Below are 24365 nucleotides of genomic sequence, written 5' to 3'. Positions count from 1 at the left end.
TGAAGGCCTGCTTCCTGGTTCACAGACAGATGTCTTCTCCCTGTGTCTGCACATGTTGCAAGGGACAGGCAGCTCCCTGGAGTCTCTTGTAAAAGAGCACTAATCTCATTTATGAGGCCTGTGATTGGGGGTTAGGATCAACACCTAAACATTCTGCCTTCAGCATAGGCTTAGCCAGTAATGGCACAATAAAAGATCATTATCTGAACATGAGTTCAACTGAAATTCAAGTGGACCTAAACCCAGAACCATATACTCACTCTGCAGCTTATAAAAAGTGTCCACTGTCATCTCCTCTAGCCTGGAAAATCCATGGACAGAGGAGCCTGGTAGGCTGCAGTCCATGGGGTCGCTGAGGGTCGGACACGACTGAGCGACTTCACTTTCACTTTTCACTTTCATGCATTGGAGAAGGAAATGGCAACCCACTCCAGTGTTCTTGCCTGGAGAATCCCAGGGACGGGGAAGCCTGGTGGGCTGCTGTCTCTGGGGTCGCACAGAGTCGGACATGACTGAAGCGACTTAGCAGCAGCAGTCATCTCCTCTGCTAGAGGGAATTAAAGCTAGCCTGGAAAGTTGCCTGATGGGACTACTGCGTGTCTGACTTGGGAATCGACTCTGTTCTATCCAGTTTCATCCTCTCTGTTAAGGCGGGACACAGAGGTCCAGAGAGTTTGAGAAACTTGCCCAGAGACAGACAACCTCTTTTGGGGCTGAGCCACGTCTCAGCAACTAAACAAGGTGTAGGACCAGGGTTCCTTTCATTAACACCAAGATATTTTTGTTTGTTTGTTTTTAAAGAAAAGAAAGGTGCTTTAATTAGAAGAGCTGGCAGTCTGGGGAGATAGTGGGTCTGTGTCCAGAGATCAAGTCCCAAGATTCTGCTCAGCCAGGACAGTTTTAATGGGAAAAACGGAGGGGGAAGCATCTCAGTGAATCACCGAGGCAGGAGGCTCTGCATCTCCACTGAGTGCAGACTGCCTGGCTTTCTTGTCAGTTATCTTGTCTGAGTGATCTGCCTGCAGGATTGCTTTGGGGGAACTTTTGGGTGTAGAGAGCTAGTCTGACTTCTTTTTATCTAAGAAAAGAATCAACAGGTTAGACAAAGCATGGTGTACATTCAGGAGAGCAAAGCTCAGGAGTTAGTTTCATTTGCTTAATGATCACATTCTTACAATTAGGTTCTTTTAAGGTAGGAGGGGAATAGAAATGGGGAAACAGGACAAGGGTGTGGAATTAAAAAATTATTCACAACCTAAAAGTTGAGAGTTAAGTTTTATTTTGCTACACCAACATCTTTTCATTTGTGTGGGCTTTCACAGTTTGCCAAGCACCTCCTTAGCTTCATTGACCTCGTTTATTATACTATATCCAGGAGATTAGGGAGATGTTCCCTGCCCCCTGGTCTTTGGGAGACTTTTCGCATACTCAGACCTATGTTTCAATAGCTTATTCTATACCGATCCTTAAAAAATATGTATACACACGTAAATGTGTATGTACATATATATGCACATATGGAAGACACTTCGTGCGTTGCCCCATCACACCCTGGGTCACAAAGCACAAAGAGAAAATAGTCTTTGTTCGACAGTTCCCGAGTTGCCACTGATGCTTCAGTACTAAAGGGCTTAGAAGTGTTTACACTTTCAAGAGGAGGAGGAACATTTTAGGCTTCCCTTTAATAAGTCTCATTTTGAGATAGTATGATGAGGTTGGCCAAATATTCTTCATGCAGTTTTTGTGGTAAGTCCTTCAAAGAATGAACGGTCAAGCCCATTTATTTCTCCTCCTAGAATTTATCCTTCTTGTTTTCCTTAGTTGTGAGGTTATATATAAAGGTATGGGCATACAGACATTATGAAACATAAGGCTATCACGTGAGGCAGGAAATCAGACAAAACATTCAAAAAAAACTCTATGGAAATTAAAAATCTAAACTCAGGGGGCAGGGTGGAAGGTGACACAGTCTTTTCACAGAGCTGTTACATACAATGCAACTGTCCTCAAATGCAGGAATGGAAAAAGCTAGCCATTCAGCTGCAGAACAAGGCTGGGGTCTTGGCTTTAGAGCTTTTCACGTCTTTAGCATTGGGCTGGGCAGCAAGTGTCTTTTCCAGAGTAGGCCAGAGCAGATAAATCCAGCTTGGTCTTTAAGGCTTGAGTCAGCTCTGTGGCCAGCAACTCGTGGAGGGACACGCCATCGTGGGAATATACCCAGTTTCTCCCAGTCCAGTCGTAACGCTTGGGGCCGCTGCAAGACGAAACACAGAGTAAGTTCACGGCAACTGCGCTTGCAAAGAAACTGTCACCAAGAAATTGACTGTAGTGAAGATCTAAAAAGTAATAAACAAGACATGTATTTGACTTCTTGTCTTAGGCTTGATTTAATATATCTGAGTCATTTTGCCGTACACCTGAAATGAACACAACATTGTGAAATCAACTCTAATTTTAAAAAAAGCAGAATTACATCATTATCCTCAAGAACAATTCACAGAACAATGCTCAAGACCTGAAAACATTTCTACCCTATTGATGAGTCTCCGTTTATCATATTCTGACCTTTTGCTTTTCCTATGATATGATATGATATCACATATGATAACCTGAAATATCACAGACAGTTCGACAGTTCAGTCCCTCAGTTGTGTCCGACGACCCCATGAACCGCAGCATGCCAGGCCTCCCTGTCCAACACCAACTCCCGGAGTCCACCCAAACCCATGTCCATCAAGTCAAGGATGCCATCCAACCATCTCATCCTCTGTCGTCCCCTTCTCCAACACCACAGTTCAAAAGCATCAATTCTTCAGCGCTCAGCTTTCTTTATAGTCCAACTCTCACATCCATACATGGCTATGGAAAACCATAGCCTTGACTAGACAGACCTTTGTTGGCAAAGTAATGTCTCTGCTTTTTAATATGCTGTCTAGGTTGGTCATAACTTTCCTTCAAAGGAGGAAGCGTCTTTTAATTTCACGGCTGCAATCACCATCTGCAGTGATTTTGGAGCCTAGAAAAATAAAGTCAGCCACTGTTTCCACATCTATCTGCCATGAAATGATGGGACCGGATCTGAGTTCTCTGAATGTTGAGCTTTAAACCAACTTTTTCACTCTCCTCTTTCACTTTCATCAAGAGGCTCTTTAGTTCCTCTTTGCTTTCTGCCATAAGGGTGGTGTCATCTGCATATCTGAGGTTATTGATATTTCTCCCGGCAATCTTGATTCCAGCTTCTGCTTCCTCCAGCCCAGCATTTCTCATGATGTACTCTCCATATAAGTTAAATACGCAGGGTGACAATATATAGCCTTGACGTACTCCTTTTCCTGTTTGGAACCAGTCTGTTGTTCCATGTCCAGTTCTAACTGTTGCTTCCTGACCTGCATACAGGTTTCTCAGGAGGCAGGGTCAGGTGGTCTGGTATTCCCATCTCTTTCAGAATTTTCCTCAGTTTATTGTGATCCACACAGTCGAAGGCTTTTGCATAGTCAATAAAGCAGAAATAGATGTTTTTCTGGAACTCTCTTGCTTCTTCGGTGATCCATCGGATGTTGGCAATTTGATCTCTGGTTCCTCTGCCTTTTCTAAAACCAGCTTGAACATCTGGAAGTTCACGGTTCACGTATTGCTGAAGCCTGGCTTGGAGAATTTTAAGCATTACTTTACTACTATGTGAGATGAGTGCAATTGTGTGGTAGTTTGAGAATTCTTTGGCATTGCCTTTCTTTGGGACTGGAATGAAAACTGACCTTTTCCAGTCCTGTGGCCACTGCTGAGTTTTCCAAATTTGCTGGCATATTGAGTACAGCACTTTCACAGTGTCATCTTTCAGGATCTGAAATAGCTCAACTGGAATTCCATCACCTCCACTATCTTTGTTCATAGTGATGCTTCCTAAGGCCCACTTGACTTCACATTCCAGGATGTCTGGCTCTAGGTCAGTGATCACACCATCGTGATTATCTGGGTCGTGAAGATTTTCTTTGTACAGTTCTTCTGTGTAGTCTTGTCACCTCTTCTTAATATCTTCTGCTTCTGTTAGGTCCATACCATTTCTGTCCTTTATTGAGCGCATCTTTGCATGAAATGTTCCCTTGGTATCTCTAATCTTTCCCATTCTATTGTTTTCCTCGATTTCTTTGCATTGATCACTGAGGAAGGCTTTCTTATCTTTTCTTGCTATTCTTTGGAACTCTGCATTCAAATGGGTATATCTTTCCTTTTCTCCTTTGCTTTTCGCTTCCTGTCTTTTCACAGCTATTTGTAAGGCCTCCTCAGACGGCCATTTTGCTTTTTTGCATTTCTTTTTCTTGGGGATGGTCTTGATTCCTGTCTGCTATACAATGTCACGAACCTCTATCCATAGTTCATCAGGCATTCTGTCTATCAGATCTAGTCTCTTAAATCTATTTCTCACTTCCACTGTATAGTCATAAGGGATTTGATTTAGGTCATACCTGAATGGTCTAGTGGTTTTCTCCACTTTCTTCAATTTCAATCTGAATTTGGCAATAAGGAGTTCATGATCTGAGCCACAGTCAGCTCCTGGTCTTGTTTTTGCTGACTGTATAGAGCTTCTCCATCTTTGGCTGCAGAGAATATAATCAATCTGATTTCGGTGTCGACCATCTGGTGATATCCATGTGTATAGTCTGGTGATGTCCATGTGAAATATCACGGCAGTGTCTTTTGGATGATGGCCATTCATGCACTACTGGCATGATCTGCCCCTTACCTATGTTATTATCATCATTTCAGTACATTTCATAACACTGGGCATCCACTATCTCTATCTAGTTTCAAAACATTTTCATCACCCAAAGGAAATTCCACATCCATTAAGCAGTTACTCCTTATTCACTCCTCTTCCCAGCTCCTGGTAACTGTCTCTACTGATATTTTTAAGCAAAAACAATTTGCTTAATTCAATTTGAAATCCATGAAGGTGAGAGTCTGATGGGCTAGTTCATCCGTCTCAAGCTCATCTAGTGAACAAGAACAGTACATGCACTTCATGCTGGGAACACTGTGTCCGTGTGGCCCGTGTGACTAGGTTTCGCAGTGTCTTATTATTCCAGACCAACACAACCTGTGCCCATTAATTCCACTTCCTCCGGGTCTAGTGGAGGAGGGGACGTGCCAGCAACTGATGGCACTGCAGGGTGACGCCTTGATGGAGGAAGGAGCAGAGGACACTGGGAGCCCACGGGAAGCAAGGGGCTGCCAAGTCCAACTGCGCTCATGGGAGCTTCTCCAAAGTGCAGGATTGGGACAGCTTTGCCAGGGAGGAGGAAAGTTCAGAAGGGAAGTATGTTTTGAAGGTTACGAAAACATCAAGGATTTCTGTATTATCAACCAAAGGCACTTTCTTAATGGGATAAAAGGGACAAACCAAAAGCACTGGGCTTTAACCATGTACAAACAGCCAAACACATAGAGGCATAATAACCTGGACCAAAGCCAGAGAACGTTTCCTTGGCTCTGGACTCTGATTTGCTGCCAGGATACCAGGCAAGCATGAGAACGTCCAGGCCCCTCCACACTGCCCAGGGCTCTGTGCTCAGCCAGGGACACCCAGCTGTCCACCCAGACCTCTCAGTTATTCCATCCTTTAACGTCCTCAAGCAAGGTACTGAGGCAAAGCCAGTGTTTCTTCTGACCTGAAACGTTGTCAGTTAAAAAGCCCCAGGACTTCCCTGGCAGTTCAGGGGTTAAGACTCTGTGCTTCTAATGCAGGGGGCATGGGCTTGATCCCTGGTTGGGGAACTAAGATCCCCCATGCCATAAAATAAAAAGCCCTGTAATATCAGAAAAGCAGCCCTAGGAAAGGTTATTTTGGGCCAATGTGAAAAATTGAGTGGAAAATAACTTTTTTTTTTGAGGAACATAGTATTTTCATGATAGTAAAAGGCTATGTGGCATATTTTCTTTCCAGATTCTCATCGTGAATTAAAAAAAAAAAAAAACAACAACTTAGGATTTCTCAAAATTTGTTATCATCCAGAAGTATATTTTTCTAAACATGCCTGAGGTAGGATCCCGTTGCTGGTAGGTGTGTCCAAATACGATAAGGGCTTTTCAGTCTCAAGATGCAACAGGAGGGAATTCTTTTAGTGAAGCCAGCACCGTTGGTTCTGGTGCTCTGCCTGCTGTTTTCAAAGCCACTGATCCCCAAAGCTGATGGCTGGATTTGAGCTGGTCCACCCAGTTTCTCGTCCTGATCCCTCTGGAGATGAAGGATAAGACTGCAGCCCTCATGCATGGCCACAGGAAGGGTCGAGGTGGCTGTTTGAGACCAAAGAGAACAGGCTAATTGGCCCACACAGGGTAAAATCTCCCTCAACTTCAAGTAAGTTAGATCTAAAAGCAAGACAGTCTGTGAATAAGCACCTGGCTAGAAATGAGTGATTCCTTGGAATTGGTTTTTCTTGAATGATAACATTCTTCCTAGATGAGGCTGGGATGAAGGAAGCCTAATGCTTGATTTAGTTTGAACAAAGAATCAAACATTACAGCACCATAAACAGTATAATATTAACTACCTAAAAGTGATGTCAATACTGAGGCAGGGAAAGAGTTAAACACTTTTCTTCAAAAAAATGGAAACACTGTGAGGCTTTCAAAGAATTCCATGCTAGTTGTATCTGGGCCTTTCCCAATTCACAGTCTGAGTGTTCTCTTTGGAAGTGCTAATGAAGGACCAGGAAGGTTGTTCTGAGAGCTCTTTGTGGGCGTCTCTCCCTTCACTTTCTTACAACCACTTCAACAGCAGCTAGAGGAATGAGGGACCCTCTCTCCCCGCACATTCTCAGGCCTTGAAACGCAGCACAGAAGGTCTCCAAAACAATCTTTTATTCTGCTAGATTGAAAGCACATCAATGAAAAAGATAGGAGGCATAGAATGCCCTGGAAGTACAGTTTAAAACACTCTCCAACCTCCACAGAGCACACAGCCCAGTTCTGCAAGTAGAATTCAACTAACTTTTACTTGAGGTGCTCAAAACAGACCAGAGGTCAAACTTTAACGTGCTTTGAAGACAAATTGCAACTTGTTCACATGCTGTAATAGCAAAGGTGGCTTTTTCATGGAGAAAAAATGGCAAGGTGGGTTCCGAAAATTCTTCACTTCCAATCTTGTTAATATCCTGATACCTGCTTATCGCAGCCACATAATCATCAGAGTAAACCTTCCTACTGAGCCTGAGACATGCTGTAAAACCTCAGGAAAGGTTGCCTTACATAGGTGCCAATACACGAGGGTGACCCTTCTTAAACAGTCTACCAGGTCATGTTTCAAACGAGCTAAACCGTGAGAGACTTTGACTTCCGGACATACCTGGATGGTGAAGATAACCAGATTTGCTTGTTTGGAGTCTGCTTGTTGATCACGTAGGTTCCTAGATCTCCACCCAGTTTAATTGTTAGAACACCACTCTGGTGCATCAGGTAGAAAAAAGCATGAGGAAGTAAAACAAGACAGGGTTATCACGGTGTCATAGTTGCCTCCTCTTTTGTTATATCTCAATTCTGCATTTATACCAGGGCACAACATACACCAAAAAGGAACTGTCTTTAATTTAGTTTTTGGAATTAGATCACGCAGAAAGAGCACTGCTCTTGGAATCAGATGATGATTAATCACAACGACACATATGTCAGAGTGTTTTCCCTCATTCCCTTTGAGGTGGACAAGGCAAAGAATATCCTTATTCCCCTCCTGAGGTAAGAAGACAGGAGTGTTCAGTGGCTCTACTGCAGCCGACAAATGAAAGGATCAGCATCCTGACTGCTGCCTTGGTTTCTCAACGACGGGCCAGAACATATTAGAGACATTAAAAGACGCAGGCACCAACTCTACTGCAGTCCCAGTCAGCACAAACATCGGGCAGACCAAGTTCATGACCGAAGAAAGGAAGAAAAGGCAAGAGAGAAGGAAGCCATCCAGCCACCAGCTTTGCTGGTCTCAGAGCAGCAGCCTGAGCTCCTCTGGCAGAAGGCAGACCCGCTGCACACCAGGACTCTTATCCACTGCCCCCGACCAAAGCAGCTCACAAGTTTCTCAGATGCCCCTCTCCAGCTTTATATTCCTCTCCGGAGCCTTGAATTCTTCAAAAGGCCGGTTGGTCTTTATCTTTGCCCAATAAATGCTCATTTAAATTTGAAAACCCTCTTTCAACAAAGGAGCCTCTTACTCCTCAGGCCTGAGATCTCTCTAGACTGCACAGGATATTCAAGAAACAGCTCCAGGGCTAAGCCTTGCTGCTCCCCAACCCCTGCAAGGCCCTCAGACAGGCAGCCTTTCAGAGTCCCTGTCCACCAACGGGTCCCCAGTGGTTCTTAGAATGTTTTGTGTTTGGTTTGCAAACACAAAGCGCTATTGAAAAGGTGGAGAGAGTGCCAATAATAATATAACTGACAGGCAGGGGATGGGGAGGACACTAGTGGGTTATATTTTTAATGATTTTTTTCCAATGAAAAAGGAATGTAGCAAAATTATAGAGACATTGGAAACATAAATGTTGTAAACAAAATGAAGACATCCACAAAAATAGCATCTATTATTTTTCAGTACCTGCTCTGTGCCAGGCACTGCTGGGCACTCTGTGTAAAACTGTTTCCTCTATGATCATGATCATAACCATCGGGAGGTGGAAATCATTATCCCAGTTTTACAGATGAGGACAACAAAGGGAAAGGGTAACAAAGGAAACTTAGAAACTGGGAAAGCTGATCTCAAATCCAGGTCTGCTCCAGCCCAGAAGATGCTGTTCTTCCCACAACACGAAGTGCTTTCTCAGTCCTGTTAATCAGCGATATCAGCTCAGGTATCTGCTGCCAGTTCTTTTGTTTGTTTTTATTTTAGCTGTACTAGGTCTTCGTTATGGCATGCAGGGTCTAGTTCCCTGACCAGGGATCAAACCAGGCTCCTGCACTGGGAATGCAGAGTGCCAACCAGTGGGCCACCAGGGTAGTGTTCAGCTGCCAGTTTTAAAATGCAGGGCTATGATCACGCAAGTTTGCTTTAAATTTTCTTTTTTTTCCCCTGAAACCTATCTGTGTTATTTTGTTAGGACTATCTTGCACTTATATTTCACAGTTTCTTACAACTGTATGATTTGGTAGTTTTTAGCCTGTCGCAGAGTGTTTCCATAAAGTGTGCAAACATCCTCAGTATCTAATTCCAGGCTATTTCCATCACCTCAAAAAGAAGGTCTGTACCCATCACGGTCACTCATTTCCCCGTCCATATATATAGTTTATGGCTTATTTTTCCATATAATAGACTCAAGGAATCAAGACATAGTTTCTTCTAATTTTACCTATTTGCGGCCCTTAAATGCCCTGCTGTGACCCTACACCCAGGCGGTACGTGATACAGCAGGAAAGGCAGGGGCCGGGTCTAGGAGTGCAAGGTCTCACCAGCTTCCTTAGGACAACAGCTGCTCCGCCCCCTTCAGAGACAGTTCGCGGAGCGGGGGCTGATGGGAGAACTGAGGCGATTCTGGGGAGGTTACCCTGGCACCCCTCAGCTGGGACTATGGCCTGTGTGTGTTTTCCTCACTGTATCTGAGCTGCCAGCTTGCTGCTCACCTGCTCCTTCCCTCCACTACTTTAAGCCCCCTGAGAGTAGATTTGTCTTTTCATCCTAGCATTTTCAATATCTGTGCAAAAAACTGATGGATTTTAAAAAACCCGATGAGTGAACCAAGTGGATGATAACTAGGCACCGTGATAACCCCTGGAACGTGAAGGGCAAGGTCACACAAGGCAACGCTCAACTACGCCCCCTCCTGTTCATTGTGCGCAATTAGAGTTTTCTACTGAGGTTGTTCAGTTGCTAAGTCGTGTCTGACTCTGCAACCCCATGAACTACAGCACACCAGGCTTCCTTGTCCTTCACTATCTCCCAGAGCTTGCTCAAACTCATGTCCATCCAGTTGGTGATGCCATCCAACGATCTCATCCTCTGTCGCCTCTTTCTCCTCTTGCCCTCAATCTTTCCCATCATTAGGGTCTTTTTCCAAAGAGTTGGCTCTTTGCATCAGTTGGCCAAAGTATTGGAGCTTCAGCATCAGTTCTTTCAATAAATATTCAGGGTTGAGTTCCTTTAGGATTAACTGGTTTGATCTCCTTGCAGTCCAAGGGACTGTCAAGAGTCTTCTCCAACACCACAGTTGGAAAGCATCAATTCTTTGGCACTTAACCTTCTTTATGGTCCAACTCTCACATCCATATGTGACTACTGGAAAAACCATGGCTTTGACTAGATGGACCTTTATTAGCAAAGTGATGTATTTGCTTTTTAATACGCTGACCAGATTTGTTATAACTTCTTCCATTTCCAAAGGAAACTAGCTGCATTACTGGTTCCCCAGGAATTCTTAATGCTTTTGGAACCGTCTGCAAGTAACCCAGATAAAAGGGAGCTTTTTGTTCATTAATGTTATTCCTTAAGGAGCAATCTGAGTGTCTACTTGGGGAGAATGGGCAGATATCAATATGGGGCAGTGGGGGAGAGAGGCAGTACTTAGCTCCTGACATCCAGACACTGACCAGTGGAAGCAGCCCCCAGTCATAGGAGGTGAGGCTTGATTCTGACTGGCAGCGTCAGTGGAAGCAAAAATAATCATTTCCATTGTTATAAGCTCATTTGTAGAAACAGACACATATGGGAATGGCATGTTGCATTAGGGGATTTCATCTATATGAATAGGCTTCCCTGGTGGCTCAGGGAAGCAGTAAAGAATCTGACTGCAATGTGGGAGACCTGTGTTTGATACCTGGGAGAAGGGAACGGCAACCCCCTCCAGTAGGCTTGCCTGGAGAATCCCATGGACAGAGGAGCCTGGCAGGCTACAGCCCATGGGATCGCAAAGAGATGGACACGACTGAACGACTAACACACCTATATGCATGTGACTTCCCCCACTCCTAAAATGGACACTGACTTCCCCTTCAGGAATAAGAATAATGAATATACAGCGCTTTTACCTACATTGTTTCACTTAATCCTAAAATACACCTGGAGAAGAGGAGGTTACTGTCACTCACTCTACAGCTAAAGGACCTGTCCTCATGGTTAGATAATTCACTTAAGCATCCTAGGAAAAAAGTACAAATGCAGGATGCTAGGCCAGGCCCTCTATCACCATATCCAACAAAGTGCTACCTCCGAGCAGGGGTGCATGACCTAGGACCCAGAGGTGGTCTTCAAGGCTCTGCAAACAGCACAGCCCTGGAAGCAGAAAACTCCTAGGCATACACAGAAGTTTTTCTCAGGAGAGGATCCAGAGCAGTCAGATTCTCACAGGGTGTCCTGATCCCCAAATGGTTAAGAAGCCTCTGTCTATGGCAATAATATGCAGAACACTCAGTGAATGAAGGGCATGGCAACCGGTAAATTCTATTTAAAGTGACTAAGAATCTAGGGCTCTACCTGGAAAGAAAACAAAGGCAGCTTGGAGGTAACCTCTAAATAGCATGGTGCTTGTCACAGTTTCCAGGGTCAAGTGCAGCGACTCCATGGTTACCTAGCTATGGGTGGGGCTTTGGCTCCTGCAGGCAGTTCCCTCTGATAACCATAACCAGTAAAGGATGAGGCCTGGACCCAGATACTGACAACCACATGACCTGCCCCACCCGGACAACACAAGAGCCACGAAGCTGCCCATGTCTCCCAGTCCACAGAAGGGAACAGAAGGGAACAGGTTTATCTAGAGTATTGCTTTCATTTGCCTATGTGGCCAATAGCAAGTTGATAAAACAGTTCTATGTGCTGAGTGCCATCACTGAAAGTATGTTCTGGAAAAGGAGGTGAGTCTCATTTCATTTATACAGTGAATCGACATTTCTTAAGTCCCTGCTATGTACCTGGCAATGTTCTAGGCATTGGAAGACCAGGAGTGGACAGTGTCCCAGCTGCCAAGGAGCTCACTGTAGCCATGGGAGCTGGTGTGTAAAGAGACAGTTACAGCAGAGGGTGTCAGTATCAAACTGAGGGGTGCTGGGCAAGGAGGGCTGGTGGTGTCTGCCTGGAGCATCTACGAGGCCTGCAGAGGAGGTGACATCTGACTCAGGGCAGGGAAAGGTTGTGCTCCAACCAACTAATGGTGTTACAGGTGGTCTACCGTCTATAATGTAATGTCAACTAACTTATCTTATATGTGAAATACATAAGTTAGCACCTGGAGGACTCTGATCAGAAATTCATACCTGAGGTAGCCCAACAACAGAGGGAGCTACTAAATCTCTAGTGTAGAGTGCATCTAGAGATTTTCCTAATTAGCACATGATTTACTAGATATACTTCTTCCCTAGTGAGGAGAATGACACTCAAGACGCAGTTTATGGATCGGGTGGAAAAACTCAAGTGCCTCTTCCCTTGCACGAATGGGCAAGTGCAGCAGCTGAGCCACTCTTCAGAGAGACCCTGTGAAGATAGGGAAGGTCCTGACCCTGCACTGAGCACAAGCTTTTGTTGCCTGCCTCGTGAGGGAAGCAGAATCCAGCTGCTAGAATACTGGCACCTTCGCTTCTAATGAAACTGTCATGTAAAGTATTTGAGTCAAGCAGGGACGTGCTTCACTAATCCTATAGGAACAGGTGGGGTGACTGCTTCTGTGGTGTCTGCAAGTGTGGCAGAGCTTAGCCTGAGACTTGGTTTCCCTATAGTTACCACACCCAGGAAGGAGGCTGGGGGAGATGAGACCTGTAGCTTCCCCTAGCTCTAATCATCCCACAGATGGGCAGGTTGGAGGGACCAGTCTGTAAGGGTTCCCTGGTATCTCTCCCTTCTGAGGCTGCCTGCATAAGCACATCCACAGCCCAGCCTGAGCACTGCTGCATTTCCTGGTGCTGACAGCTTCCAACGAATCCACCTGGAAGGCATTTAATCCTCTCCTGCCTACCCCATTACCACCAAGTCCCTTACTGTCCTTACAACCAGGCTTGACACCTGCTCCATCTGATGGAGTCCTTTTTCTATCCAGCACCCCTAACAGCAATATCCAATACCATTTCTATCGCTTTAGCCTGACAGCTGGTTGTCCTAAATAATCCCATGATTTAATCCCAAATGCACACTTCATGACATTTCCTGGTATTAATTAATTGCTGTCAAGAGGATTAACTTCTGCAGGGGATTTGCTCCCACTGGCCAAAAAGAGCTGCTCCCTACGGCCTAGGCAATAATTCTCTATAAATCCAAAGGCTGACCCTAAATCAAGTCTGCCACCTGGTGGCCAGCTGATACACACCAGCACTACCTGGGCTTCTAGGATCTGAGGTTTAAGTTTCATCCAGCCCTTGATGTGTTATTAGAAGCATCTGGGGAGTTACTCTAAAAACTTCAAAAACCTCAATGCCTGGCTTGGGCCACACCCTAGACCAATCAAATATTCCTAGAGGTGGGACCCAAAGGTGCTCTTTAGAATCTCAGGTGAGCTTTTCAAAAACAGGCTTCCTAGGACTGCAGCCTGAATTTCCAGGGAGTGAGGCACATGTCTAGTCTGAATGCATCTTGGGCAATCTCTCACCCGGCTTAAGAACTAGCAGTCTAGTTCAGTGTTCTCCATGCCTGCATGAGGAGGGCTGTCTTGCTACACAAACACATGCCTGGCTTCCTCCCTGATTTACCTTCATGGGTATTGAGTGAAGGTTCAAAATCTGTATTTTTAGGAAAAATGAGGGCTCAGAGAGGCTGAGTGACTTGCCTGAGGTCACAAGACTGGTGCAGCTGAAACCAGAACTCCAGTCTTTTGGCCCCATCCATAACTGCACGCTACTGGAAAGGAATTCTCTATTTCAGTGAGCTAAAATTCTTAGGGAGGATACAGAATAATGAAGAGAAGAAAAGAGGTACCCCAAAGGAGACATCATAGTCTTCAAACGTGTATGGTTTGTCTGCAAGATCTTCAAAAAACTCTGCTAAGGAGTCCAGTGTCTCCTCAGCTAGTCTTTCGTAGGTGGTATCGTCCAAAGTGCTGCAAGGGGAAGAGAAACAACACCAATCATGCGATCACCAAACTGCTGCATTTTATTAGCATCAATTGATATTTATTTTTTACTTAACTTTTTTAAATAGATGGAAAATATCTAACATATACAGAGTAAAAATTTAAAGAGCATGAAAGAATTTAGAGAAGTAAGCCTTTCTGCCCAAACAGGCTAAACTATGATGAGCAATCTCTTCTGTATCCTTCTAGTCACCCTGTAGACTGTAGCCCACCAGGCTCCACTGTACATGGAATTCTCCAGGCAAGAGTACTGCAGTGGGTTGCCATTCTCTTCTCCAGGGGATCTCTCTGGCCCAGGGATTGAACTCCTGCACTGCAGACCAATTCTTTACCATCTGAGTCACCAGGGAAGCCCAACATATACAGAATAAAAATTTAAAAAGCATGAAAAAAGTAAGCCTTTCTTCCCAGACAGGCAATCTGTGTATGAGCAAGCTCTTCTGTATCCTTCTAGAATTTTTATATATTTTTTAATATACAAATGAAGCACCTTGCAGTTTTCATTTCATAGGTCTTAGACATTGTTCCATATTAGACGTATGGGTTTTCACAGTATTTTATCTTATGTTATTCATTCAGCTTGTCCCTTTCAACTGGCCATTGAGGTTGTTTCCATTGCTTTTGTTATTAACATTTGTTGGGCAAATCACAAAGTGGGAGAAAATACTTGCATTCCATATATCTGAAAAAGTACTTATTTCCAGGACATGTAAAGAATTCTTACAAATCAATAAGAAAACCCAACAGGAAAATACGCAAAATATTTGAACAGGTTTCATTAAAAAAAAAAAAAAAAAAAAGATATCCAAATGGTCAATGAACATATGCAAAGGTGCTCAACCTTGCTAATCTTCAGGAAAATGAAAATTAAAAAACCACAATGAGATATCACCAGAAAGGTTAAAACGAAAGAGATAATATGAAGAGTTGGTCAGGAAGTGCAGTAACCAGAGCATTCAGATACTGCCGATGGGCAAATAAATTAGACAAGCATTTTGGAAAACTATTGATACTTCTACAAGAGTTGAATACATTCAGGTGCTGTGACCATCAATTCCACTCGGGTATATACTCAACAGAAATGCATACCCAGGTTCATCAAGAGACACGCACCACGCTAGAATGTTCACAGCAGAACTATCCAATAGCCCATATTAGAGGCTGCCCAAGTATCCAGACATAATACAGTAGATAAAAACTGTGATACCTTCATACCATGAAACACTACAGTGCAAGACAGACCTGTCTACAAAAATAACAATATGGATGAATCCCACAATAAACGGTGACTGAAAGAAGCCACACACAGACATACTTATTCTTAATACCATTTATATAAATTTAAAAGGCAGGCAAAACTAATCCATGTTATTTGAAATCAGAATGGTAGCTACTCTGGGACAAAGAGGGGTTAATAATTAGAAGTAAGCAGAAGGCCTGCTCTCAAGGGGTTGGTAACATTCTATTTCTTGAGCTAGTTCTTGAGTTACATGCTATGTTCAGTTTTTAAAAATTTATCAAGCTGAATACTTGGAGATATTCTATATAGATATTATTTTTTAATTAAAAAAATGCTATAAATCTATAGAGACAGAAAGTGGTTGTCGGGGGTCTGGGGCAAGGAGGAATGGGGAGTGATTACTAATGGCTATGGAGTCTCTTTTTGGAGTGATGAAAATGTTCTGGAATTAGATAGTGGTGAAAATTGCATAATTTTGTGAGGATACTAAAAACCACTGAACGGTACATTTTACTTTATATATATATTGGTTGGCTGGGTTTTTGTTTTGTTTCTGGCTGCACCAGGTCTTGGTTGCATCACGAGGGGTATCTTCACCACCTCGTGCAGGCTTAGTTGTGGAGTGGTGGGATTCTAGTTCCTTGACCAGGGATCAAATCTGAGCTCTCTGCATTGGGCACACAGAGTCTTAACTACTGGACTACAAGGGAAGTCCCAGTGGTACATTTTTAAATGGTGAATTTTATGGTATATAAATTATGACAATGAAAACTGCCAGAAACCTCCCTGTATAGAACGTATCTATAGGTTACAAGAGGTGTCCTGGAAAACTCCATCATTGGAGAGTTTCTAGGAGGCCCAGAGTAAGACATTCTATGGACTGTAGCCCATCAAGCTCCTCTGTCCATGGGATTCTCCAGGCAAGAATACTGGAGTGGGTTGTCATTCCCTTCTCCAGGGGATCTTCCCAACCCAGGAATTGGACCCGGGCCTTCCACATTGCAGTCAGATCCTTTACTGTCTGAGCCACCAGGGAAGCCTGTGCATATAGGTGAAATCCCCTAACTCAACATGTCATTCCTGTGTGTGTCTGTTTCACCGGCCTCAAGGGCACAATGTGGGGAAGGCTACGGGGCTGAGTGGTGGGCCTGGGGGGCGGGTGTTAGCATTTCCCTCTCCCTCTCCTCAGTTAACGCTGATCGAGGGACATCTGAAGAGAAGCAGGACAGACTGATAGGTGCCCGGAGGAGCTTGGGGAACATAAAGACACACCTGACTCAGGCATAAAGCCCAAAGTCAAGAGCTTAGCTGGTGTTATCTGGCAGTGGCAGGTGGGTCATGGCAAAAGTGGGCTGCCCTACACATGGCAGGTCAAGGTACGCTTCCCAGAGGCCAAAAGTAGACCCTGAAGAAGGGAGCTGGGCATGGAGCGTTCTGCGAAGGTCCCATCCAACCTCAGAGGGCTGTCTGGAGGGATGGGGGGACAGTAGCAGAGAGTCTGTGCAAGGAGGGGCTGGAAATGGTGCCCCCGAGGCAAAAACCTAACCCATGCAGACGTAGCACTTGTTCAGAGGCTGCGGGGAGGGGCCAATGACACAGACATGGGAGCCCGGAGCCTGTAGGTCCTCTGTCAACTGCTGCCTGTGATAATCTAGAAGGCCCATACTGTCCTGCGGAGCTGTAGCTCTGGGGACAGTTAGAATGTTCCTGTGTGTGGGTGGCTCCCTGCTGCTGTTAGCTGATGAACACAGAAATGGTGAGCCAGGAGAAGACCAGCCGGTCTACACTGGGGAGCTGGAAGCAGTACTGAGATGGATGAGCCAAGGGGAGAAGCTAAAGCTTCTCATTAAGCCAAAAAAGGGGATCTAATTCTGTTGCAAAAAGCAGGTTAAGAGTAGTCTTTAGTGTTATGCCCTCAAGGAAAATGCTCTTAGGTTGAGAAAGGTGGCTGTGGGAGTGAGGATGCCAAAAATAAGTCAGTTGGAGGCTCCCATCCCAGGTGGGACTAGTGGAAAAGGACCCGCCTGCCAATACAGGAGATGTAAGAGATGCAGGTTCAATCCCTGGGTCGGGAAGATCCCCTGGAGGAGGGTATGGCAACCCACTCCAGTATTCTTGCCTGGAGAATCCATGGACAGAGGAGCCTGGTGGGCTACAGTCCATAGGGTCGCAGAGTTGGACATGACTGAAGTGACTTAGCACATGCAGGAGGCTCCCATTCCAGGTGGCTGGTATGTGAGACTGACTAGGTCTTAAGAGATCAGATGCCTACTAGGTTTCTGAGAAAATCCTGTTATCAAAGAAAAATCAGTCTGGCCGACTGGAGCCTTACAATAGCCTGCAGAAACTGTTACTATCAGCAGGGAGAGGGCTGTGAAGACTGCTCACCCCCAGGAGGGACACGTTCCACTGCCTGTGTCCCGAGGCCACGGGGAGGGACAGCCAGTGAGGAGCCTTCTGGGGGCAGAACTGGGGTTTCTTAGAGGGATGTCCCCCACAACCAGGGTAGAGGTTGTCCCAGGGCAGCCCAGGGGGCTCCATTGCTGCCCACTTCAAATAAAATGTCATCTTTTACTTGAACATGAGCTATTGAGGTTACTGGTTATCTTGCCCCTCTCCGTGTGTTTGTGTGTAGGTCAGAGAAGCCACTCCTAGACCTGGAGGCAGGACTGCATGTCATCTGGGCATCTCGGCCTTGAGGCAGATGAGGGCCTGTGGGCCTGTGGTTGCGGCCCCAGGGTGTGTGTAGAAGGTTGCAGGGGCGGGGCGGGGGGTGCTGTCACGCAGATTCATAGAGGGCTGGGCTGCAGCAGCGCCCAGCAGCTTTCCCCCAGAACCCATCACCTCCTCCCTCCAGGACACCCCCTAGACTACCTTACTGGCCTCCCCTCCTCTTAGCTGGGGCCCTGGGACCAGGTCCTCCCCACTAAAATGTAAGCGAGGGACAAACACCACTGCTGGGCCTGCCATGCTCTCGTCCATTTCTGTGGAGTGTACCGTGGACGGGATGACCCAGGCTTGACCGGCAGAGGGCAGATGGTGCAGACAGGAGACAGGAAGGTGGAAGGAGTCTGGCTCTCTGAACCATTTCACAGAGGTACGGCCACCCTGCTCCAACAGAGAAGGGGGCCTGGTTGGAGCCATTTCAATTTGGGGTCTATTTGTTACAGAAACTTGGCCGGCTCTAAAGACTAAGATATCAAAGAGAATAACAACAAAACTCTGGAAACAACCTCAATGTCCAGCAATAGGGAATGTGTTAAATGAATCATGGCACATCCATAAAACTTAGTACTATTTCACTAAAAATAGTATAGTGGATAGTTAGTGATGTGGAAAGATGCTTATGAGCGCCGCTGCTTAGGGAGAAGACAGGTTTTCTGTGGGATGGGTTTTGAGGTTTTTGTTGTTAAAAAAAAAAAGTGAAAGGAAAGAAAAAGACAAGTATATGTGTGTGTGTGCATATGTTATACATGGGGGGTGGTGGTGGAAAGAGGAAGTGATCTCTGACATGGAAGATGCTTTGTCTTACCCAGCATCACCCAAAGTTCCCGCTGTCCTCAAATTTATCCAGCAGACACTCTGCTTTTTGACATCCAGGGCCTGGTTGAGGCAGCGGAGGCTCAAACTCTAAAAGCCAAAGTGAAGAACATTACCATTTTCCAATACATTACAGTCCATTAATGCCCAGTTTAAATATTGTTACGTGTACACTCAGGAATGTACCAGGTTAAAGTTTTTCAGACTATTTCCTCCTCGGCAATTTTTTTGCCTTCTTTTAGTGCAATACACTGCACTAGCCCAGGCTCTCTCTAAGGCTGTGCTCCCCAACGCAGTAACCACTCACTACATGCACCTATTCAAATGTAAATTTACTGAAGATCAAAATTGCAAAGTCAATTCCCCGGTCTCATTAGCTACCTGTCGGTTGTCGTGTGGCACAGACTCAGGACATACCTACCATCACCGGAAGTGCTGCTGGCTAGGATGGGGTGGTGAACACAGGCGGGGTTAGGAGTGTCAGCAAAGTCTTAGAATGTGATCAAAACGAGCAAGCACAAATAGCTGGATGGCCAGGATGCACCTGCAGACTGCTGCCTGACAGATCTTAATAACACCATCTGCAGGGGACACTGTGACACACTTATTTCTTTCAATACCTAACTGCTCCCTCTGAGCAGTGGGGTCTGAGCTATGACCAGCCGGAGAGCTGTCAGAGGGGATGGAGGCCTGAAAGGAGAGAGAAGTGGTCCAGCGGAATGGAGAGGCGGCAGGGGAATGATAGAGAGGCGGGCTGCAGGGCTTCATCTGGGGAGGACGCCGAGGGGCCTGCAGAGGTTGGCAGCAAGATTCACCTTCTTCAAAGGGCACCGTGGCTGCCACCAAGAGGAGGGGACAGAGGCTGTGGTTACTCTCTTGGGCCATCGGGGCCCTGGGCAAGCTGAGAAAGACTAAGGCTGAGACGTGAGGGGAGGAGGAGGAGGAAATGGGGGTGTAGGACACAGATGGCCGTTTAAAAACACTGGCTCTGAAGGAGAAGTGAGAGAGTGGCTGTGAAAAGCACAGTATCCCACGGCATGTTCTGGAGTGTTCGCCATCAACTGGGTGGTGCTCCCAGACTTTAGAGAAGGGACTCATTTAGTCCTCATTGCCCGCCTAGGAGGGAAGTGTTGTACTGTGATAGTCGTCATTCATGAGAGAGAGGCCCTGTAAAGTTGGTGGATGAGCGAGTTGCTCCTGAGGGAAATACGGAGAGGTTCCTGTGAGCCTCTGGTCTCGTTTTCACCAAATGATCAAGGCACAACCTGGTTTTACACGTGTTTCTGTTTAAAGACGCCTCTATCATATATGTTGTCGATTCACTGACCCTGGACTCACAGCCAACAGCACTAAAACTCACGTTTTGAACAAAGCTTACCCAGCCCACCTGTTTCCTCCCTAAGGTCCCTCACAGCCTTCCTGCACAGAGCAACCAGACAGCACTATGCTTGGGGCCACTTTAAACAGTGAAATCAACCAGAAAAAAAAACCACACAAAACTGTGCCACAAAACTAAACCATGAAGAACATGCCACAGATAGACTGTGCAAAAGACCCTCGTTTCCAGTGTGGGAGCTGAAACAAGAGGGCAGGGCCTGCTGTGACCTCAGCCAGGGTCATTCGAGTGTGGGTGACTCAGGCTTTCTGCTGCTCTGTGCACATCCTAGCATGACCCTGAAAGGGCCCTGAGTATTGATTTTGGGGTTACAGATACACCACAGTGAGGAGGTGGGTGCACAAGTACAGGATCCAGGAATGAGGAGGGTCGACTGTACTTGTATTTTACAGATGAGGAATTTGAGGCACGGCAGGGTCACTTGCCTAAGTCACACAAACACACAGATACAAAGTAGGGGAGCTGGGATCTGAACCCACGCTGTCTGGCCCCAAGGTCCTGGCCCCAAAGGCAAGAATCGCATCCTGGGAACGATACAGGGCTCCAGACACAGAGGGGAGGGGTCTGAGAACTCGGGGCTCACGTCAGTCAGTTTTTCCTTCTCTCATGGATCTCGGCCTCTCAAATCTTCGCTGTCTTAGTCTGTCTGCTACCTTCACACAGCGTGTTTCTCTTTTGTCCTTTAATTGTATATCTTCGATGGTTCTGATTGGAGAGCTGGTCTCAAGCAAGGTACTCATTCACAGCCAGAATAGAAGACTTTATTCAGCTGTTTTTTTTCAAGTTTCTTTTTTTTTTTTTAAATGAATGAATTAAAATTTGGCGATGTCAGGTCTTAGTTGCAGCATGCGGAACCTTCGTGTTGTGTCACACAAGATCTTTCGCTGTAGCACGTGGGCTCTCTAGTTGTAGCAAGTAGGCTCAGTTGCTGCACAGCATGTGGGATTTTAGTTCCATCACCAAGGATTGAACCCATGTCCCCTCCATTGCAAGGCGGATTCTTAACCAATGGACCACCAGGGAAGTCCCTATTCAGCTGATTGTAATCACAAGGGAACAGTTGCCAAAGACCCCCTCCATCATCTCTTACCTGCTTCTCCCTAATCTAACATTCTCTGTGGTGGTGGTGGTGGTGGTGTAGTCACTAATTTGTGTCCAATAGTCCGCCAGGCTCCTCTGTCCATGGGATTTTCCAGGCAAGAATACTGGAGGAGGTAGCCATTTCCTTCTCCAAGGGATCTTCCCGACCCAGGGATCAAACCCGGGGCTCCTGCATTGCAGATTCTTTACCGAATAAGCGATCAGGGAAGCCCGACATTCCCTGGATAACTGCTTAACCTTTCAGACCTCTTCTTCCTCCTCTGAAGGCAGCAGTCATGGACTGCAATACCCAAAACTTGGGGCCTGATGGTGATCAATCAGTTTGTTTTGAAGCATGTCAGGACAGTATGGAGAGATAGGACCTCAGGGGGGAAATCTGGCCTTTGCCAAGGAAGAAGCTGCCCCACTCTGATTGTGGGCTGCAGATAGACTTCAGGGTGGGCAGGGCTCTGTTATAAGTGCTCCCCCTTAGGCCCCGCAAGGCCAACCCTCCTGCTGCCAAGGTTACCTCCTAGAGCCCTTGGACTGTGTGTCTGTGGTAGATCTGCCCACTCGAGTGTCCCGGGCTCAGTGACTTCGTGAGCTCGGCACAAGGCCGGCTAAGGGGAGATGCTGCAGGAAATACTAGGTAGTTCCACAGGCTCCAGCTCAGACCCTGGACATGACCCAACCTAGGCCACTCTGGTGAGGCTTGGCCTGGTGGCCAGCAGGGAGGCCAGCCCAGGGTCCCCTTGTCACCCTGGGCTATGGCAAACCACAAGCTTGAAGAGTGAGTCAGTTCTCATCCGCTGCTGGGAGGACAAATGGGCACAACCACTCTTGGCATCAAATGAGTTGAGTATCTGCTGGCTCCTCACTCAGCAAGGCCAGCCTGAGGACTTCACCCAAGACAAGACTCTGTTCACACACACAGAAACGCCCACTGCAGCACCATGCCAGGCAAGAGCAGCACAGAAGGAACAGGGTGGAACAGGGTGATGAACATGTGCATTCTGTAGAAGGGGCACCTGTGACCAGCGTGGTCCTGACTGCCTGGTTTTCCTGAGAAGAGAAGTCAGTGATTCCAATTTTGAGCGTAGGCAACCAATCCCAGGGATATCTCCAACACAGTCAAATAGCACACCTCAGTGGAAGGGTTAAGCCTAAAGTCAACTTCCAAAGCTCCATGAACAATTTGAATTGGATTTCACCTGCCTCCTTCACCACCCACGTCCATCCAGTGGACCAGCCACTCAGAGCTGATCTCTGCCTGCCTGCCTTCCCGCCTTTGCCCATTCAGTTCTCTCCTGAAGGCCGCTCACCGCCTCCTGCTATCTGCAGACCCTGATTAAACATCACCTCTATCCTCCAGTGTAACCTCCTTAATCCCATAGTCCTTTGGGCTTCCAAGTCGTGGAGTAACTGGGTCAGGCATTTCTTTGTAACCCGGGGGAGAGAAGTGAAATTAAGTGCTGAAGACTTCATATATGTTAATTAAACCTCATGCCAGCGGTAATCTCTTCCCAGAAAAACAAGCCAGGCCTCAGAAGGGTTCTGCGATCCCTCGAGGTACCTCTGCTGAGTCCGGGAGCCAGAACTTGGAACCCAGGCCAGATCCAAAAAGCCCTGCTGCTCTAGCTGCAGTGCTCCGCAACTCTGACATCTTCACCTCGCTAGATGAAAGCATTTCGTTCATAAAAGCCCATGCTTGAAAGCATCGCTCTGATAGTACACATTTATATCATTATATTGATAGATACACTATTTTACTGAAGTAGTTCTATATTCATAGCATGCTAATATTATACATAGAATACTTATATGTATATTATAGTACCTAGCATATATTATTACTTAAATTTAAGTTCTCGAAAAGAGAAGTGACAAGCTTAGAACCATCACTGGTCCCTAAGAGCCAGTCCCCGCCCACCTTTCCTGCTTTTCCCGCAATTGCACCGCAGGATACAATCGCCCTTTTTCACCAGAAAGCGGAAGTCACCGGGAGAAACGGAGACTGGGCACTGCTCGGCCGCGCGCCGCCGCACTTTCCCCGCCGAAGCGCGGCCCCGCCGGAGCTGGGGCGGGTGCGCTTGTCCGGCGCGTCCTCGGCGTGCGCGGCCTCCCTCCCGGCGTGCGGCCTGCGCAGCTGCTGGCGCGGATACTTACAGACTGGCTACGCGCCGCGGCCTTGGCGGTTCCGCTGCGCAGGCCCTGGAGGCCGGAGAGCGAGAGGTCCTTCGCCGGCCGCGGGGCCCCGGCACGGGTAGGGGCAAAGCCCGGGAGCGCGGAGCGGGGCAGGAAACTGGCAACCGAGCGGCGCCCGAGCGTCCACATGCTCTTTGTGATCTGCGGCGGCTCCGCCCTCCTGCTCGGGAAATGGATGGCGCCACCTGGTGGTCACGGATTGCAGCCGCAGCCGCAGATTCCCTTTTACTGTTGGCTTGGGAAATGACTAGAAGTTAGACTTCCGGAAGAACTTCCCTGCATTGCTCTATCTGCTTTTAACAGAAATAGAAAGCTTGTTTAATGCAAAGCACGAGGCTTAACCCTTGGGCAACGTAGTGAATGCATAACCTAGGTCCCTGACATCGGAGACTTCAGCTTAGTGACCCGTTGCTGGAGAATTCTATACAGAAAGGCTTTGGGAGCTGCAGTTCTGCTGTGAACTGAGTGGGATGCAGGTCTTGAAGTTGCTTGAAAGCCAGTATAGATTAAAGCAGCTAGGAGAGTACAGACAGGAGACTGCCTCCCTGGTTTAAATCTGACCTCTGCCCACTTCATACCTGCATGACCAGTGAGTGCTAAGTCGCTTCATTTGTGTCCAACTCTTTGCGACCTGCTGGACTGTAGCCCTCCAGGTTCCTCTGTCCATGGGATTCTCCAGGCAAGAATGCTGGAGTGGGTTGCCATTCCCTTCTCTAGGGGATCTTTGCCACCCAGGGATTGAAGCTGGGTCTCCTGCATTGCAAGCGAATTCTTTACCGTTGAGCCAGTTGGGAAGCCCAGTGTGACCAGTAGGCAAGTTAATTAACCTCTCTGTGGCTTCTCTGTAAAATGGGGTAGAAACGTTTCTACTTCACAGGGTTGT

The 24365-nt window shown here is 46.6% G+C and overlaps 1 protein-coding gene across 1 annotated transcript; it reads right to left on the bottom strand.

The window, feature by feature from the left end:
• Positions 1–1259: 1259 nt before the first annotated feature.
• FXN (frataxin) lies at positions 1260–23665 on the bottom strand. Its single transcript, XM_055578267.1, has 5 exons — positions 23444–23665; positions 18794–18891; positions 13868–13988; positions 7343–7440; positions 1260–2254 (listed from the first exon to the last, which is right to left on the bottom strand). Exons 1-5 carry the CDS (start codon positions 23609–23611, stop codon positions 2086–2088), a joined length of 654 nt encoding a protein of 217 aa, XP_055434242.1. The 5' UTR covers positions 23612–23665; the 3' UTR covers positions 1260–2085.
• Between the last annotated feature and the right edge of the window lie 700 nt (positions 23666–24365).

Source organism: Bubalus kerabau, chromosome 4 (genome assembly GCF_029407905.1).
Source record: "Bubalus kerabau isolate K-KA32 ecotype Philippines breed swamp buffalo chromosome 4, PCC_UOA_SB_1v2, whole genome shotgun sequence".
Taxonomy (NCBI): Eukaryota; Metazoa; Chordata; class Mammalia; order Artiodactyla; family Bovidae; genus Bubalus; species Bubalus kerabau.
The sequence above is the reverse complement of the archived record's forward strand: the minus strand, read 5'-3'. Positions and strand labels throughout refer to the sequence as shown.

Excerpts from the sequence above, each read along its gene's own strand:
- FXN (XM_055578267.1), bottom strand. The coding sequence starts at position 23,611 with ATGTGGACGCTCGGGCGCCGCTCGGTTGCCAGTTTCCTGCCCCGCTCC. Across the intron at positions 18,892-23,443 it reads CCGCGGCGCGTAGCCAGTCT|AGTTTGAGCCTCCGCTGCCT; the intron begins GTAAGTATCCGC and ends TTTGGCTTTTAG. Across the intron at positions 7,441-13,867 it reads ACTATGATGTCTCCTTTGGG|AGTGGTGTTCTAACAATTAA; the intron begins GTACCTCTTTTC and ends CTGATGCACCAG.